The sequence below is a fragment of the Oryzias latipes genome, chromosome 4 (assembly GCF_053564925.1).
Source record: "Oryzias latipes strain Hd-rR chromosome 4, Olatipes_Hd-rR_3.1".
Lineage (NCBI taxonomy): Eukaryota > Metazoa > Chordata > Actinopteri > Beloniformes > Adrianichthyidae > Oryzias > Oryzias latipes.
The window spans coordinates 15,976,395-15,991,697 of NC_136240.1; the positions used below are offsets into that span (position 1 = coordinate 15,976,395).

Sequence of the window (15,303 nt, forward strand, 5' to 3'; positions counted from 1 at the left end):
GGATCCTCTGTTTAAATGACGATTTTAAAAGTGTCCCAGTTTAAATTTAAAATGATCAAACCCTTCTTCACTTATAAAATTTTACTAACTGGCTGTGTTAAAATTGTCTTATTGTTAATGACTATCACTTCTTTGATTCAAAGCCTTTGTGTAGCAGTAGCCTGATGTCTCACATAGAAACGTAGATGTAGACCTCAAAATTAAAATTGTATAACTTCCATATTTTTGTCTTTTAATTTTAAATGTGAATATCTATTACATAGAATAGGTTTAAAAAAATAAATAACTTACCCTTACTGTAGCTTCACCAGGGATGAACAAAAGTGAAAAAGGTGACAGAAACAGTGATTGGCACATTTGTTAAGAACAAAAAAGTTAACAGTTTCTGTTCACACTTAAAATCCTCGAATTCTGTAAATGTTTACTTGATTACAAAAAGTATGTCTTTAACATCCAAAATTTTCTAAGGATAAAAAAATTACAAAATGGAAAGTATATTTTTATCTTATATTTAATTTATTTGTTCCTTTCTATAACGATGAAATCCCTATTATTATTATTATTATTAGTAGTAGTAGTAGTAGTAGTAGTAGTAGTAGTAGTAGTATAGATATTATTATTTATACCTTTGACCGCCGGGTGGGGGCGGTAATGGTCTCAACATGTTTGTTGATTACTCTGCTAACCTGCAAAGAAGAAGCTAGCCGCTAGTGGCTAGCAACTTAATTTTTTGCCGTATTTGTTAGCCACCCTAGTACCGCTTCAATTTTTTTTACCCATTAAGTGTAATTTTTGTTGTTACATTATTTATAAATATACAGTTGGCAATCCCTATCCGTGTGTTCCTACTGGAATAAGATGGTCGTTTTGACAAATAGCAATGAAGAACAGGATTATATGTGAGTGAACCGTACTGTTACGTAAATTAGCTAGTTAGCAATTAGGTATAACCTACAAAATAAAATTTCATTTCGGGATTGTGGTTTGGTTTATGTTTTCTGAAATAAGGTACAGTTAATTTTTTATTAACTTGATTGAGAGGTATTAGCCGTAATGGTGGGTTAGGCTTTGGGGTTTTTTTCTGCCACCGACCAGCAGGCACCGAAATTGTTACATGTATGATGATGACAATGATGACAGAAAAATACTTATGTGGTTTTATTTCAGTATACAGTGGGTTGTCATTTTTAATTTTTTTATATATATATTTATATTTGAGCGGTTCAGAGAATAATTGATGAAATAACCTAAATGTTTACATTTAAATACCTGTTTTCATTGGTGATATAAAGACTATAATTAACATTTTTATGATGTAATCTGTGGTGTTTCGGCTTAAAATTCCTATATTTCGGAGGCGTAAACCCAAACGGGGGCGGTCCCTGTGAAACACTGACCTACATTTAAAGTTGATGCGGGGTCCTCCTGCTGCTCTTATTCTTCTCTCATCTCCCATTTCACGAAGAGTTTCTTTTTCTTTCTTTTTTTTTATTAATTTATACACGGAAAACTGCAGATGAATATTCTATCAAAGAAGGTCAATAAATATTTAATTACCATCCACATCGCGCTTTAGAGCCATGATCACATTTATTTAAGCATATTAATTGACCTGGTAATATAAAATCCTCTGTTGGAAAACATTAGGCTTTGGTGTCCTTTCTATATTGGCTTGTATCTGAACTTTCTTGTAAATAGAGCATCTATCCAATAGGACATTACATCACCTCATTGCATCAGTGGGCAATTCACCTGTTCTAGAAGTTCTTCTAAAAAGATGAGAGAGGTCTGTAATGTTCCTCATTATAAATGTGAGGGACAGAATGTTAAGAAGCATGCAGGAAATCGCTTTCTGTGATTGCTCACTGAGCTGTTACCTTTTCTTTAAGAAGCTCTTCTATCTTCCACTCGTTATCTGTATTAATGATAACTGTCTGAGCTGGTGATCTGTATTAAAACTCCAGTCCACACCCTTAAACAGACTGAAATCTCTCCACCATAACCTAGACCAAAGGGCTATTAAAGGACACACCAGGGACACGATCCACCACAAGATTCACCTGAACAAGACTAGGATGAACCAATCTATAATAATTAAGCAGCTTGGTGAGAAGAGATCAACTGTTGGAGCAATTATTAGAATATGGAAGAAACACAAGGTGGAAGGACATGTCCCTCCACCTGGAGCTCCACTTAAGATCTCACCTGGTGGGGTTAATATGACAAGAGTAATATCACAAGAGAAATAGTCAATGACCTGAAAAGAGCTGGGACCACAATAACTAACATTACCATGGTAACACGTGATATTGTCATAGATTCAAATCCTGCAGTACTCCAAAGGTCCTCCTGCTTAAGTCAGGACATGGCTGTGCCCATCTAAAGTCCTTCAGAAGTCATCTGGATGATTGGGAGAACGTCATGCGGTCAGATGAGAATAAAGTGGAACTCATTGGTATAAATGCCACTCGCTGTGTAGGTGGGGGAAGAAAGCTGTTACATCCCAAGAACACCACATCCACTTTGGAGCATGGGGGTGGCCACATCATAGTTTGGGGCTGCTTTTCTGCAAATGGGGCAGGACAAAGGGAGGATGAATAATTCCAGGTATGGTTAGATTTTGGTCAAAACCTTCCATCAGTGAGAGCATTGAGGATGAAACATGGCTGATCCTCCAGCACGACAATAACCCTTCAAAATATTGCAACAACAACAAAGGAGTGGTCACAAAAAAAGCATTTCGAGATTCTGAAGCAGCCTGGCCAATCTTGGTAATTCAATCCAATAAATAATCTGTGGAGGGACAAGTGTAAATACAGACCTCTGACATCTTTTTAACTGGGACAACTTGCAGAATTGATGACTGACAGATACTTTTTTTGCCCCACTTCACTGAAAAAAACAGAGTTGTGTACCCAGCCTTTCTATTCAGTGATGCCAGAATTCCTATACATAGCCCTACATGTTTGTATTTGCCTCGTGTAAATAAAGAGGAATGTTAAACCATATCTACTCCCTGCTTTGTTTGGTTTATTATGGTGTACACACACAAAATAAACACCTTTTTATGGAGAGGTAGTTGAATTATATTAATAGCTTCATTTCCATAAAAGAGGCAGGCAGTTTTTTTTATTTAATATTTATTTGAAATAGATGTGGATTTGTATTTGCTCTTTTCTCAGCCTGATCGAGGAGCGCAAGTGTTCTTCACTGCCCTGCTCTCCAGCCAAGCGAGTGTCACCTGCCAAAAAGAAGCATTTCTGCAACCAAGCCATCCGCAACTCAGACCTCACTCCCCGTGCCAAAGGCAAAAAAAGCCTCCGTCGACAGGAGAACAGTAAACTGTCATTTCACATGATCACAATATAAGGCAATATGGTGCTGAGTAAAACAAGGTTGGACAAGCTGGAGGTTTCCCCTAAATACTGTTTAAACCTTTTATATAATGAAAGTTATTTTTCTATATATATTTTAAGTAGGCATTTTGTAACATTTATATGTGCATGCTAAATGGATTCATTTATTAAACTGTGCTTTTTTTGCCAGCTCTCTATCTTGCCAACCTTCTTGAAAAGGATGAGTGCTCCAAAGATGACCTGGAGGTTGGCAGTAATCCTGCCATCCCGTCCATCTTCACTGAAGCCTGCACCAATGAAAACTACATAGAGGTGAATGATCGCTTTAACATCTCTATTTGCAGACAATCCCCACGGTGATCAAACACAGTGCTGTCAGATCCACCCCAGTGTTTAGGTTTTGGTCTCTCAGAGAGTTCTTGAATAAATAAAATCTACTTCACATCGCATTAAAGAAATCTAAACCGAGTTTGTGGTTCTAGTCCCGAACACAACCTGGTTTGTAAACAATCGTTTTTTGTTTAGTTCACTTCTCCTCTGCATACTTAAAGTGCATTCAATACAATTAATCAATACATGAATCTGCTGTTTATCCAATTAAATAAAGTTTAAAAAGTTATTCAAGAACTATAAATGTCATACGGTAATTTGGGTCTTTATTCAAGCTTATTTTAATACCATTACAAAGGCATGTTTATGTTCAGATAAGGATGGTTGTGATGGTTTTTACTTTTTAATTTATCTATTTTGCATATTTATATAATTCAAAGACTGAAAGTATGTGTGCCAAAACAATGTTTCTCTTGCTTTAGCCATGGAATGACTTCATGAATTGCTCCGGTGAGGAGCAAGAGAGGCTGCTGTCTCTAGTGGAGCAGGAAGAGGCAAAGAGGAAACACCACAGCCAACTTCTAAAAGACCCGAGGAATGGTGAATATCAATTTTAGCTGCTTTACTTTTAAGTCAGTTTGTTTGAGTATTTTCGTTTGGTTGACTGAACTTCACCTCCTCCTCAGTAAATCCTGCCTTCAAAGCTCAGGACTGCTTCCAAAGAATCGATCGTAGACTTCGAGCAACCCTGAGGCGGAAGCAGATTCCTATGGTGGGTGTATTTGTAAAAGTTTACATTCAATGCATGTTAGTTGTGGCACTAGTTTTCATCAAGGCAATGTAAGTGTAAACTTAATAAACCTTTACATTTACACAGTTTTTAAACATCTTTAGCTAAAATGTAAGAGTAACATAAAACTTGAGCATCAGGACCTTCCAAAATGTTCAGTTTAAACAGAATATTTTATCCTACCAGTATTGACGTATTTGTCAATCAGTGGATTTTCTGTCTGTTTGTTGAAAGCTTGTGTAGGTCAAGAGATCAGCTAAAGATGTGGTTCATAAATGGTGTATACTTTTCTACCTTCCTCGAAGGCCCAAACCGCGCTACAGTCCCATTCACACACACACACATTGATGGCAGCTCCGCTGCCAAACAACACTGCCTTGTGGTTCAGTGTCTTGCCCAGGGACACTTCGACACATGGGCGGGCAAGGTGGGAATCGAACCTACAATGTTCTGATCATAGGTCAACCACCCCTACCGCTGCACCAATGCCGCCCAACTTTAACCTGAAACACTCTCCCCTCTCGTCTTGTGAGCTTTTTGTAATGGTTGCTGTGGTACAAAAATCCTAAATTTGCTGTCATTTTTCCATAAAGATGTGATAAACGTTGGGGTGGGTTTTAATGCTTGTCAGTTGTTAACTTTTGCTTGTGCTCCAGTTCAATGTTGACAGTACAAAAGTGTTGACCTCCACTTTCATATAAAATATTTCCAAACCCCCCATGTGGGCCTTACCATCACAAGAAAGTGAGGACGGTATAAGAGCGCAATGTAGCGGCCCATTTGATTGGTTAGACCAATGACGTTCATGTTTGAGCCCCTATACTTGATCAGTGGAGACAATTTGACTGGAACATGTAAAAGATGAGAACTATTGGCCAAAGTTGTGATGATTGCACAAAACGTGCAGGAATTGATTCAATTACAACATTGCAGAGAGACTGAAAGAGAAAAGTGACTCAGTCTGAGATTGCCACCTATGGGCAATAAGGTGCTGCAGTATGTAGATGTGAGTTCAGAAATCATCCAATCAACTGATCATCTAAAAATGATTTCAGTAAATTACTTTACATGAATTTGGATAATAACATCCAGAAGACTGACTCGCTGTCAAGCTTTACGGTAAAACAGGTGACAGTTTAGCTCAGGCGGTAGAGCAGGTCGTCTAACAATCAAAGTGTTGGCGGATTGATCCCCGCTCTCCCCAGCCAGCCGTGACCCCCCCCCCCCCCGAGCGCGGCTAGTCTGCAGCTCCCCGCTCCCCCCAGGGGATGGGTCAAAATGCAAAAAGAATTTCCCCATTGTGGGATAAATAAAGCTTACTCTGTTTTTTTTATTATTATTTAACTTTTACTCTCTTCTGTTAAAGGCGATCTTGAGTGTCTAGAAAGGTGCCTAATTAGATCAGATGTACTTTTATTATATTTAGTAATAATAATATAGTAACTATCCCATATTCTGTGTGTTTCTCCTCTTTATCAGGGAACACTTGAAGTCCTTGAGGGAAACCTTCTGAACTTTTTCCAGGCGGAGCCTCGCTCAGTTTACACAACCAACCTCAGCAGCAGGTAGAAATCCTCTTTCTGTTCTCAGAGTATCTGCAGATCTTCAGATCCTGGATTCAGTTATTTAAGACACAGCCTATGTAAGTACCCTGTGGCTTTGAGCCATGCGTGCAGACACTGCACCATCACCCCTCAGTTTGTCTAATCATGTGATTCATTCATTTAGAAACATTCAGATGAGTATTTGTATGTACATGTAAACATCTGATGCCTCTTTGGCCCATTTTTGGTTGCTAAAATTGTTGAGTCCGAAGAACAAACTGTAAATATTCTACTGGAACATCAATCACATTGAAATACTGAAATGGTTGGTTCTATAGAGCATAGACAACAATGTTCTGCTATAGATTTCTAAGAGGATTGTTGTTCAGACGCTGTTGTTGTTATGATGCTGACAGCAAAACTAAGGAAAGTAAATTCCCATTTAAACCTCAACTTCGTCATGAGAAAAATGAAACAGCAGGGAGTTCTCCTTCCATCCTTCTTTTTTGTAAAGATATCAATTCCTCCTTGGTCCTTCACTTCTCGTTACATCTGACCACACCAGCTCAGCTCTTTGGATTGAGTTGACACGCTCTGTGTCCAAAGCATTTGACAAAAAAGAACATGCCAACTGATGGCTCCACCTGGAAAAGGCATTTTCTACTCAATTAAATCCAACAGAGAAGTTTGGGATGAGAAGCAGCACACAACAAAATCAAAATGTGAGAAAAGGGAAAATATCTGGCCTTAAATAGACAGCCAGACCAACTATTGATCTGAGAAGGAAAACTGTGGCATTACTAAATAAAATGGTTGCTCAGCTTGAATGAACAGTGATTGCTGACTGCAGAGGGAAAACTCATGTTTCTCTTTTTCTTTTTTCTGCTTGTTGATCAGTTTTGAAAGACTGCTGCTTCATGCCATCTGCCAGTATATGGACCTCCTTTCTGCAAGTATGTGGAACGATGCTCAACAAATACACGCAAAAAAAGTGTAAATTATTTGATATTTAAAGTGTCCCTGAAGTGCAAACTACATCAATAAATCCCTTTATACAAATACATTAAAGATCACGACAGCAATTGAAAAAAACACAAGTAAAGCCTTTTCCAGAAATCAAAATGAAAACATGAGAAGTGTTCCGCGACATCACTGATTGGAAGACGACGTTGGAGTTCTGAAGAAGAGGGAAAGCAGAAGAATGAACTGTGGTAAAGCTATTTGAGCAATCACAGAACGTTCGCAGTGCCTGCAGCCAGAAGCTTAAAGAAAAACATTCATGACAAATAACTTCTGGTTAGCGGTTTCTTATTATGTTTCAATTTTTAACATTTCATTTTAATTTTCCGAGAAATGTCCTTTTCTACTTGGTTTCATTTATATTTGGAATTGTTGTTGGAATTTGCTTTGTGATCTTTAAAATGTTTTTGTGTTGAGTGATTTGTTCTTCAGGGCCACCGTAGACAGTTGTGTGAAAGCTGAAACTTTGGGGTCTTTTAAATGTCGTTCAACAGCTGCAGGCATTAAATCAAATGTTTCTTGTATGTGGGATCCACAGGCTCCGACCACAAGGGGGCGCGTCAGACGGAGGTGGTGAACAAACAGGAGGAGTTTCTGCCTCCTAGTCCTCTGCTGTCTGCGTACCTGGAGCAGCTGTGTTGAGATTTGGATCCCGGTTACTCCTCCAGATTTCTCTGCAGGAAGCAGCTCGGCAAACACTGCATAGTCTCAATGCTAGTTTTAAAATAATTTAACACCCATAGGCACGATAAGCAAGATGATTATTGGCTTGTTAGTATGTAATGGTTACTGTAGTAGTGCAAGCTGATGGTTTAGTTAGCTGTCATTAGTAGTAAAGTGAAATTCAACTGGTGAAAGTCTAAAAGCAGCACAGATTTTCATTCATACAAAAGTTATACAAAGTTCGTTTGACAACAGATGAAGTCAACGGATGACATGAGTTCTGTTTAATACATTAACATCATGACCACGGATGTGTTTCCAAAACTTGGAGAATCTAACACAATACAGCATCAAGTACAAATTGTTGTCAGAGCCTTTAACAAGTTCCTAAAAAGCAACAATTGAAATGGTTGTTTAGCTTCACAAATAACTGTTGGCGCAAGCTCCACCTCCTTCCTCCTCCAGCATGGCGTTTACTACTTCAGCTGTCAAACATCACTGCCTGAAAGCCTCGGCAGCCTGTTGCTAAGCTGTGACGCATGAATGTCAGCGCTCTTCCTGTGGGCTCACTTGTTACTCGTAGAATTGTCAATGGTTGCTCGAGATTTAAAGTTACTCTTCTCACTATTTCTGTGATCTGGAAAACCGATTTGTTTGACAACATATGACCGCACGTATTTCATGAAAGCTCGACGAAACACAAGTTTACACTTGCTTAATGTATGGACGGGTACAACAACATCGTCACAGTTTAGCCACTGCCAGGCGGTGAAAGATGTGTCTGAACTGCCTCTGAACACACGGCTGCGCAGGCGCTGAGCAGATCCAGCTGCTGCAGAGCAGGAGAACAGGAATTTTTCCACACACAGCTGCAACTCCTCTTCATGAAATTGCATGGTGGTTGAATAATATACTGTACAGTGTGTACAGTAGAGATGTTATACAAAAGGAGCCACATTTCTGTTCTCAATATCTCAAAGTGATGTTTGCAACTGCAGAAAAAAAGCACTTCTGCCTTATGAACACAAACTTCTGTTTTGTGATTGTTTAGAGTTCTCTCTACTTGATCCAGTTGGGAGACATGTATTCAGGATTTTTTGTTCTTTTTCATTAAAAAAAAACAGTTTACTAACAGTTTATTGAAACTGGAGCTGTTGGTGCATTTCACCATCAACCAAAGTTTTGTGTGTTTGTTGTGTGGATGTCCGACTTCTCAGGCTTTAAACTCTTCACTCTGAATGTCATGTATGGATTTCCTGTGGTGTCATTTTTCTGTGTGTGTACTCTGTGCTCTCTTCAGACGACCTTGTCAGGATTGTGATCACTTGTGCTCTGCAGAGCATTGCCAACAATTTAAGTGCAAGCAGTCAGGCTGTAAATATGTCATCCATGTTGTTTGTTTGTGTGCCAAATTTTGCTTTGAAAAAGTGCTTGATTGTCTAAAAGCTTTATACTCTTTACTGAAGCATCTTTGTGTATTTATAATTGCATATTTATAGTCACCACAACCATTAAAGAAATTAAAATATTTTGCTTTTTTTTTGCTCTGAATATTGTATCAAATCACATTTAGTTTTTTATTTTCAAAAGGTTCTTCTAGTTTTGTGAATATCAAATGCAATTGGTCTTATCGGTGGTATTAAATTAGTTCCTAGGTCAAAACTGAAATCTTAAAAACTAATAAACTGAGTTTGTTCTGTAATTTTACTTTAATCAAGGTTTCACAAAATAAAATACAGGTTTACTTAATGAAGTAAATATGAGGAATCTATGAAAAATATTCAAAAGTACCAGAGAATATATTTTAAGGAGTGAAAATAGGTTAAAGGTTTCAGGAGACAAAATCAGAAATATATTTATTTTTTAACCCTTGTGCTATCTTAGATGACCCCACTCTTACATTGACGTGTTCTCCCTACCATGACAAAGGTGGATAAAGGTGGAAAGATTTCATGTATCCATGGACACCAGTAAGGATCATAAATCATTGAAGAAAAAAGATTCAGAACATTGTCTAGTGGGTCTAGATGACCCAACTCCAAACGTTGAAGTGCCTAGGATAGCACAAGGTTTGAAGGGGTTGTTTTATTCTCACTTTGTCCACTAGATGGCGAAATTGTTCAGGAAAAGTCTAACTCAGGGAGTTAAATTGTGGTTTACACAATAAATGGATAAACTATAAATAAGGTTTAAAAGGTATTGTATTCGTCTCTTGATATCTGTGGATTAATTTCTGAGAAGATGGATGGCAAGGTGTAAAATAGATCAAATAAATAACAGCTGCAGTTTTTTTATAACCAAGAAGTATTTCAGTGCCACTGTTTGCAAAACAAGCAAATTAACATTGAATGTTTTCATATGTTGATTATTTAGATGCAGGTCACAAGCAGCACTGTTTTACATGTATGTCATACTTGAGTCTGTTAATTGGGTGTGTTTAATAATTTTTAAGACTAAAATTAGCTTTGAAGTTCAGAGCCTTAAAAAATTTTGGGGAAAACCTCTTGCTAAAAACAGTCATGTTTAATGAAAACACAAGAATCCTCATATTCTCATATTTGCATCTCAAACATTCAGTTACAAATATCAATATTTATATGAAAACAAATGCGGCATCAATGCAATATATTGGTTTTCTGCTTCCGTCACTGTCTAATGGAAAATTCCATCACAGCTTCATTAAACTATTTCATCTATGGTCGGCTCATAAACATGAAGTGGTAAAACGTGTTTTGTTGGGTGACTGCAGAAGAGAAAAGTCATACTTGGGTCGTCATTTTTATCCACATTATTTCTTTGGCTGTGTCATTGTGGCTATGAAAGGAGTAATTTCAAGCGTCTGCCACACCCTGCTGAGGTTGATTTAAACTGAAAAGCATCACTCATCTTTAATTATTTCGATATCAAGTGTAAAATTATAGTTGTCATCACCACAGAGGGCATTTCTCATGGAAATTCTCATGTCTCCTGGATCTTCCTTCATCTGGTGCAAGACATCGGGTTTCTGAGTATAAATATTTAATATAATTACTTTTTTTGTCAGAAATTCAGATCAACACGTCTGTTTCTCTATCTTTTTGTTTTGTTTTTTCAAAAGGAAAGGTCTTAGCAAGTTTATTATGAATACAAGTAGCAGTTGTCATCTGTGAGGCAATGTCAGATAATCTTGTGTTAATCTGCAGTGAATGCTAGTCTAATCATTCATGGAGATCTCCAGTTCTGAATGCCTGAGAAGAAGCAAGTTTCAGCATATGTCAGAAAGAAATCTGGATTCAAGGAAGTGGTTTCAACTCAATCAAATTAAATAAAACTGTCAACTCCAAATAAAGATGACAATTAATACCACCAAAAAAGTAATGTCTATTAGTGTAACAACAAAAGACATGTTGAATTTTTGCTCGTTTTAGTCAAAGATTAAAGGAAAAGTTGCTGAAAAAACATCTTTACAACACAAAACATCTTAATCCTAATTCTTTTAACTAACATGAGGTGGGGTTTCTCTCTTTTAAATAACCTGTAATGTGACCTTTGAGGGACATTTGTTTAAGATGTTTGCTGCAGTTTGGGGAGGTTCCCAGTTGCAGCAGTGAAGCAGAGTTCCTGTTTCCATCTCATCTACATCTTTGTCCAGAAATTATCATTTATTTGAAAACCTGCATTTTGAGGTTTAAAATATATATATATATATATATATATATATATATATATATATATATATATATATATATATATATATATATATATATATATATATATATATATATATATATATATATATATATATATATATATATATATATATATATATATATATATATATATATATATATATATATATATATATATATATATATATATATATATATATATATATATATATATGAATATTTGTGTTTGTTTGTTGCAGCTGCTAGATTAAATTGTTCTAATCCAGCCAAAGTGTGAAAACATGTCAAAATGTGAACTGTGCATCCACCCTCTCCTCTTAACCGACATGCCCCACCGCGGGGAGGGGGCACGCTGGGGGCCGGGCCCTGCTGATTCAGAGGTTAGGAATTTGCATCTGATTGCTGTTTGTCAACCAATGATGTGACTATGCAGGCCGTGGAGTTTATCCACGCCTCTCTCGGTCTGCGCGTCTGTCTCGGAGCCACACTCCTAACTACGAAAACACGATTTCCACGCGCGGATATCATGCTGTCACATGAAACGGCTGCTTTTTTAACCGACACACACGCCGAGCGGCCCTCGATCCCGTCGCCCCGATCCCCCTGTCTCCGCTCGGAAGGTGGGAATCGTTGTTGAGAGACGGAGGAAAACAGGAATGTTTCTTCCGGTCCCGAGAGTATGAAAATCGAACGGAAGCCGAAGTGGTAAGTTTACGCGTCTCTTTATTCCCTTTTTTAGTCTTATTTCAACTGGAAGCCCCCCTAAGCGATTTAGATTGGTGAAACTTCATTATTTTTTAACGATTATTAGTTGCCTTAAAATTTAAAGTACGACTTTTTTCTTCTGTTTTTGAATAAAAATCGATACGACTTTATCATATGGCTGATCAATAACCTATCGGCAGCGGATGGACTCGGTTACCGCGCATATAAATGCAATGAATCTACATTTTAATTTTTATTTTATTTCGGTATACGCAATTTAAAATGATAAATATGAATTATTAATGTGTAAACTCTTTTTTTTAGAGACTAAAACATTGGAAATTGACAGTTATAGTTATAGACCCAGCTTAAACATTATAACTTCATTATTTTCCCTAGATGGATTTATTGCTAGTTTACAACATCATGTATTTTTAAAATATATATATATTTTGCATCTACTCATGCTTTTATTTATACGTACCTTTTTACGTCTATTTCTAATAAAGGATACATAAATAAACATATATATGTGTTCTATTTCGAGATATAAACACATTAGTTTTACGAACGGTGGTAGCCCATGTGGGACAAATTAAAAAGGCACCATTTTACAGCGCTATTAAACATCCACTGCAGGATTGTGTAATGTTAGTGCATCCTATTGCCCTTTAGGTTAGATATAAAAGCCAGTGCATGTGACTGAACCATATGAACCACAGCTGTGCCTTAAAGAAACTTCGACCTGCCCATATGGTGCACTTTAGTCCACGTATACAGCTAAAAAAAAAGGTTTCTTCATTTGATAAATTAAAGCTTACTGGGAAAGTTATTTACCCATATCCAACTAAGATGGTATCTATAGGCTTTCTGTTTTATATGAATGGCTTGGGGAATTTTGCAGTGTGTCCTTTTTGATGCATTTCCACCAAACCACATTCTCAAAGTTCCGGGTCTCTTGCAAATTTGTTTTCCTGTTGTATTAGCGCAGGATTTTCCTGTCAAATATCATGTTGAGTCAAATAAGTTGGTTGTTCTTGTGGAATTTTTTGATGATGGGGGACATATATTAGGAAAATTTAGCTTAAAATTGGATTTCTTTAATCATAACGGGGGAATCTGGTGCAGACAAAAAAGTGCATTTGGAAAAAGCTTGTAGCAGTGGGGTAGGTGTTACAATCGGCAGGCCACGAGCTCCCTGCTCCACTCCATTCCGATGCATCCACTTGCAGACAAATACATCTATGAATGTGTTAAGTTTCCTTGTCCTAGCTGGCATCTGGATAAAAAATGTATGGCTGGATAGCTCTAATTTTGCTCAACATTTTTGTTGCACTGGTGATGTTAAGTTGGCGTTGTGAGTGGCAGTAAGGTAGCAGGAGAGAACAAATGGATGATGGGAAATGAAAGCAGGCTTACTGTACTCAACACCACCAGTCCCATCCACTACTCAGAGATGAATTTCTAATAAAGTACTGCAGAAACTATGTCCTAGAAAACAACTTTTTTGGGCTAAAAAAGACATAATCATATTAATAAGACCACTGGGTACACTTTTAAAATAGATCAAACCATGATCGCAGTGAACTTTAAGAGTCTTTAAGAAATGGCATAAACATAGATTTACAACCGTCTTTTTTTACCATAAGTACAAAGGATGTATGTGCATTTATTTCTGTATTTTTTCTGAAAGTACACTGAGATCAAAACAAACTATACTCAACCAGCTATAAAATGACTCCAGCAAAGTGCTTGTTGTCTTCACTGCTACAGCAGGATTGCTTGGAAAAAATCCATGACTTATAATAAGCCAAATATTGTGGCGTGTGACGTCAGCAGACATAAAACGGTCAGTCAGCAGACTTCATCTCAACGCGAGTTCAGGAGGTCCACATAGTCTGTTTTGTCAAGAGGGTCAGCTTGGTTACGCAAAACTGATAAACCTCACAGCCACATCCAAAACTCCCTGGCATTTGGTTTTTGGTTAGTGTTAATGTTTCGCACTGAGAGACGGGGGCGGGGGATTCGCAGGCCAGGCACAGGAAACTGTTTTTTTTTTTTAGAGCCACCTTTAGTTTATTGTCTTAATAACCTTTGACATGCAATTTATGAACATAGTTCTCACTGTGGCTGCTCTGCGATTTTCTGTTTTCTTTGCAGTCTTTTCCATTTATAGAGTTTTTGGTGAAAACGTGAATATTTTGTGTTGTTTTTGAGACCAGGTTATATTTAGATTGCCCTTTATTTGTTGCTTTCCAGCTGAGTTCAGAACAAATTGTATATGTTTTTTTACTATGAAGATTGTTTTTTTTCCCCTAGTTGAGATCCTTGGACAGTTAAAGTAGTTGGGAAAATCCTTCAGGTGTCTCCTGTGTCAAAAACGGTATTCTACATTGATAAACAAACAGAAAGTGGCTCAAGAAAAGCCCTTATCACACCTACACCCTGCCGTGCACCAATCACCTTAGACAAAGAAAAAAAAACGGCTTGCTAATCTGTTGGGTTCAGTCTGGCATATGGTATCCTTCCTCTGACCACCACCTCTGCCTATTTGCTCCAAGGTTTCCCGTGGATAGAAATACTGCTGCAGCAAGCAAGTGGGGGTGGGGAAGGGGGCATTTCCGTTGTCATTGGCCCAGTGTGGATTAGAAACGTATGGCTGGCTATCAAGTTCAGGTCTCAAAAGGGCTCCCCTTGCTTTTGCATAATGTAGGCCGGACCTAAAGACCACACCGCTTGTTATGAAATGTTGTTAAACACACGTGTTGCTGCCCTTGATTTGGAGAACCGATGCCTGTGTTGTACTTTGCAGGAACGTCTGTCCCTTTCCCATCAAAAGGTTATGTTGAAATAGTGGCAGACCTTGAGCAAATCGATTGGCATAAAACAACTCCCAAAGATTGATACTGCAGTGAAATAAAGTTCCATTAGTTAGTGATAGTGGTTATCTGAAACTGTGAAAATACATCCATATTAAAGTGCCACGATCTGATCTATTTAGTTTCAGTCTTGTGACTGAAAATTTTTTTTATTTTTATTTGTGGTGGGTATATATGGTTTCATATATAGTTAAAGTTTTTTACTTTTAATAAAAATAAATAAAGAAAATACGCAGCAGCGCTTTTTCCTTGAAAATGTGGCAAAAGTAGTTCATAATAGCAGAAGAAGAATCTTGGTAGAGGAACACAGTCACTGCATTTATTAAATACTGACTCTTCATTTTGATT

At 37.4% G+C, this 15,303-nt stretch overlaps 2 protein-coding genes across 4 annotated transcripts in view; both read left to right on the forward strand.

Moving 5' to 3' along the window:
• The first annotated feature begins 674 nt into the window (after nucleotides 1-674).
• r3hdm4 (R3H domain containing 4) lies at nucleotides 675-9,231 on the forward strand. Of its 2 annotated transcripts, none has more exons than XM_004067977.5 (8): nucleotides 675-899; nucleotides 3,183-3,337; nucleotides 3,547-3,668; nucleotides 4,169-4,286; nucleotides 4,373-4,458; nucleotides 5,956-6,041; nucleotides 6,918-6,973; nucleotides 7,579-9,231. In XM_004067977.5, the coding sequence occupies exons 1-8, from the start codon at nucleotides 859-861 to the stop codon at nucleotides 7,680-7,682; spliced, it is 768 nt and encodes a 255-aa protein (XP_004068025.1). In that variant the 5' UTR covers nucleotides 675-858; the 3' UTR covers nucleotides 7,683-9,231. The 2 variants fall into 2 exon arrangements, with proteins under 2 accessions (XP_004068025.1, XP_020558041.1); XM_020702382.3 differs by having other exon boundaries at nucleotides 691-899; nucleotides 3,183-3,307.
• Nucleotides 9,232-11,710: 2,479 nt separating this feature from the next.
• arid3a (AT-rich interactive domain 3A) overlaps nucleotides 11,711-15,303 on the forward strand; it is a 44,684-nt gene continuing 41,091 nt past the window's right edge. For both annotated transcript variants that reach the window (XM_004067978.5, XM_011474014.4), the window contains exon 1: nucleotides 11,711-12,076. The gene's annotated coding sequence lies outside the window, so the exon portion shown is untranslated. The remainder of the gene's footprint in view (nucleotides 12,077-15,303) is intronic.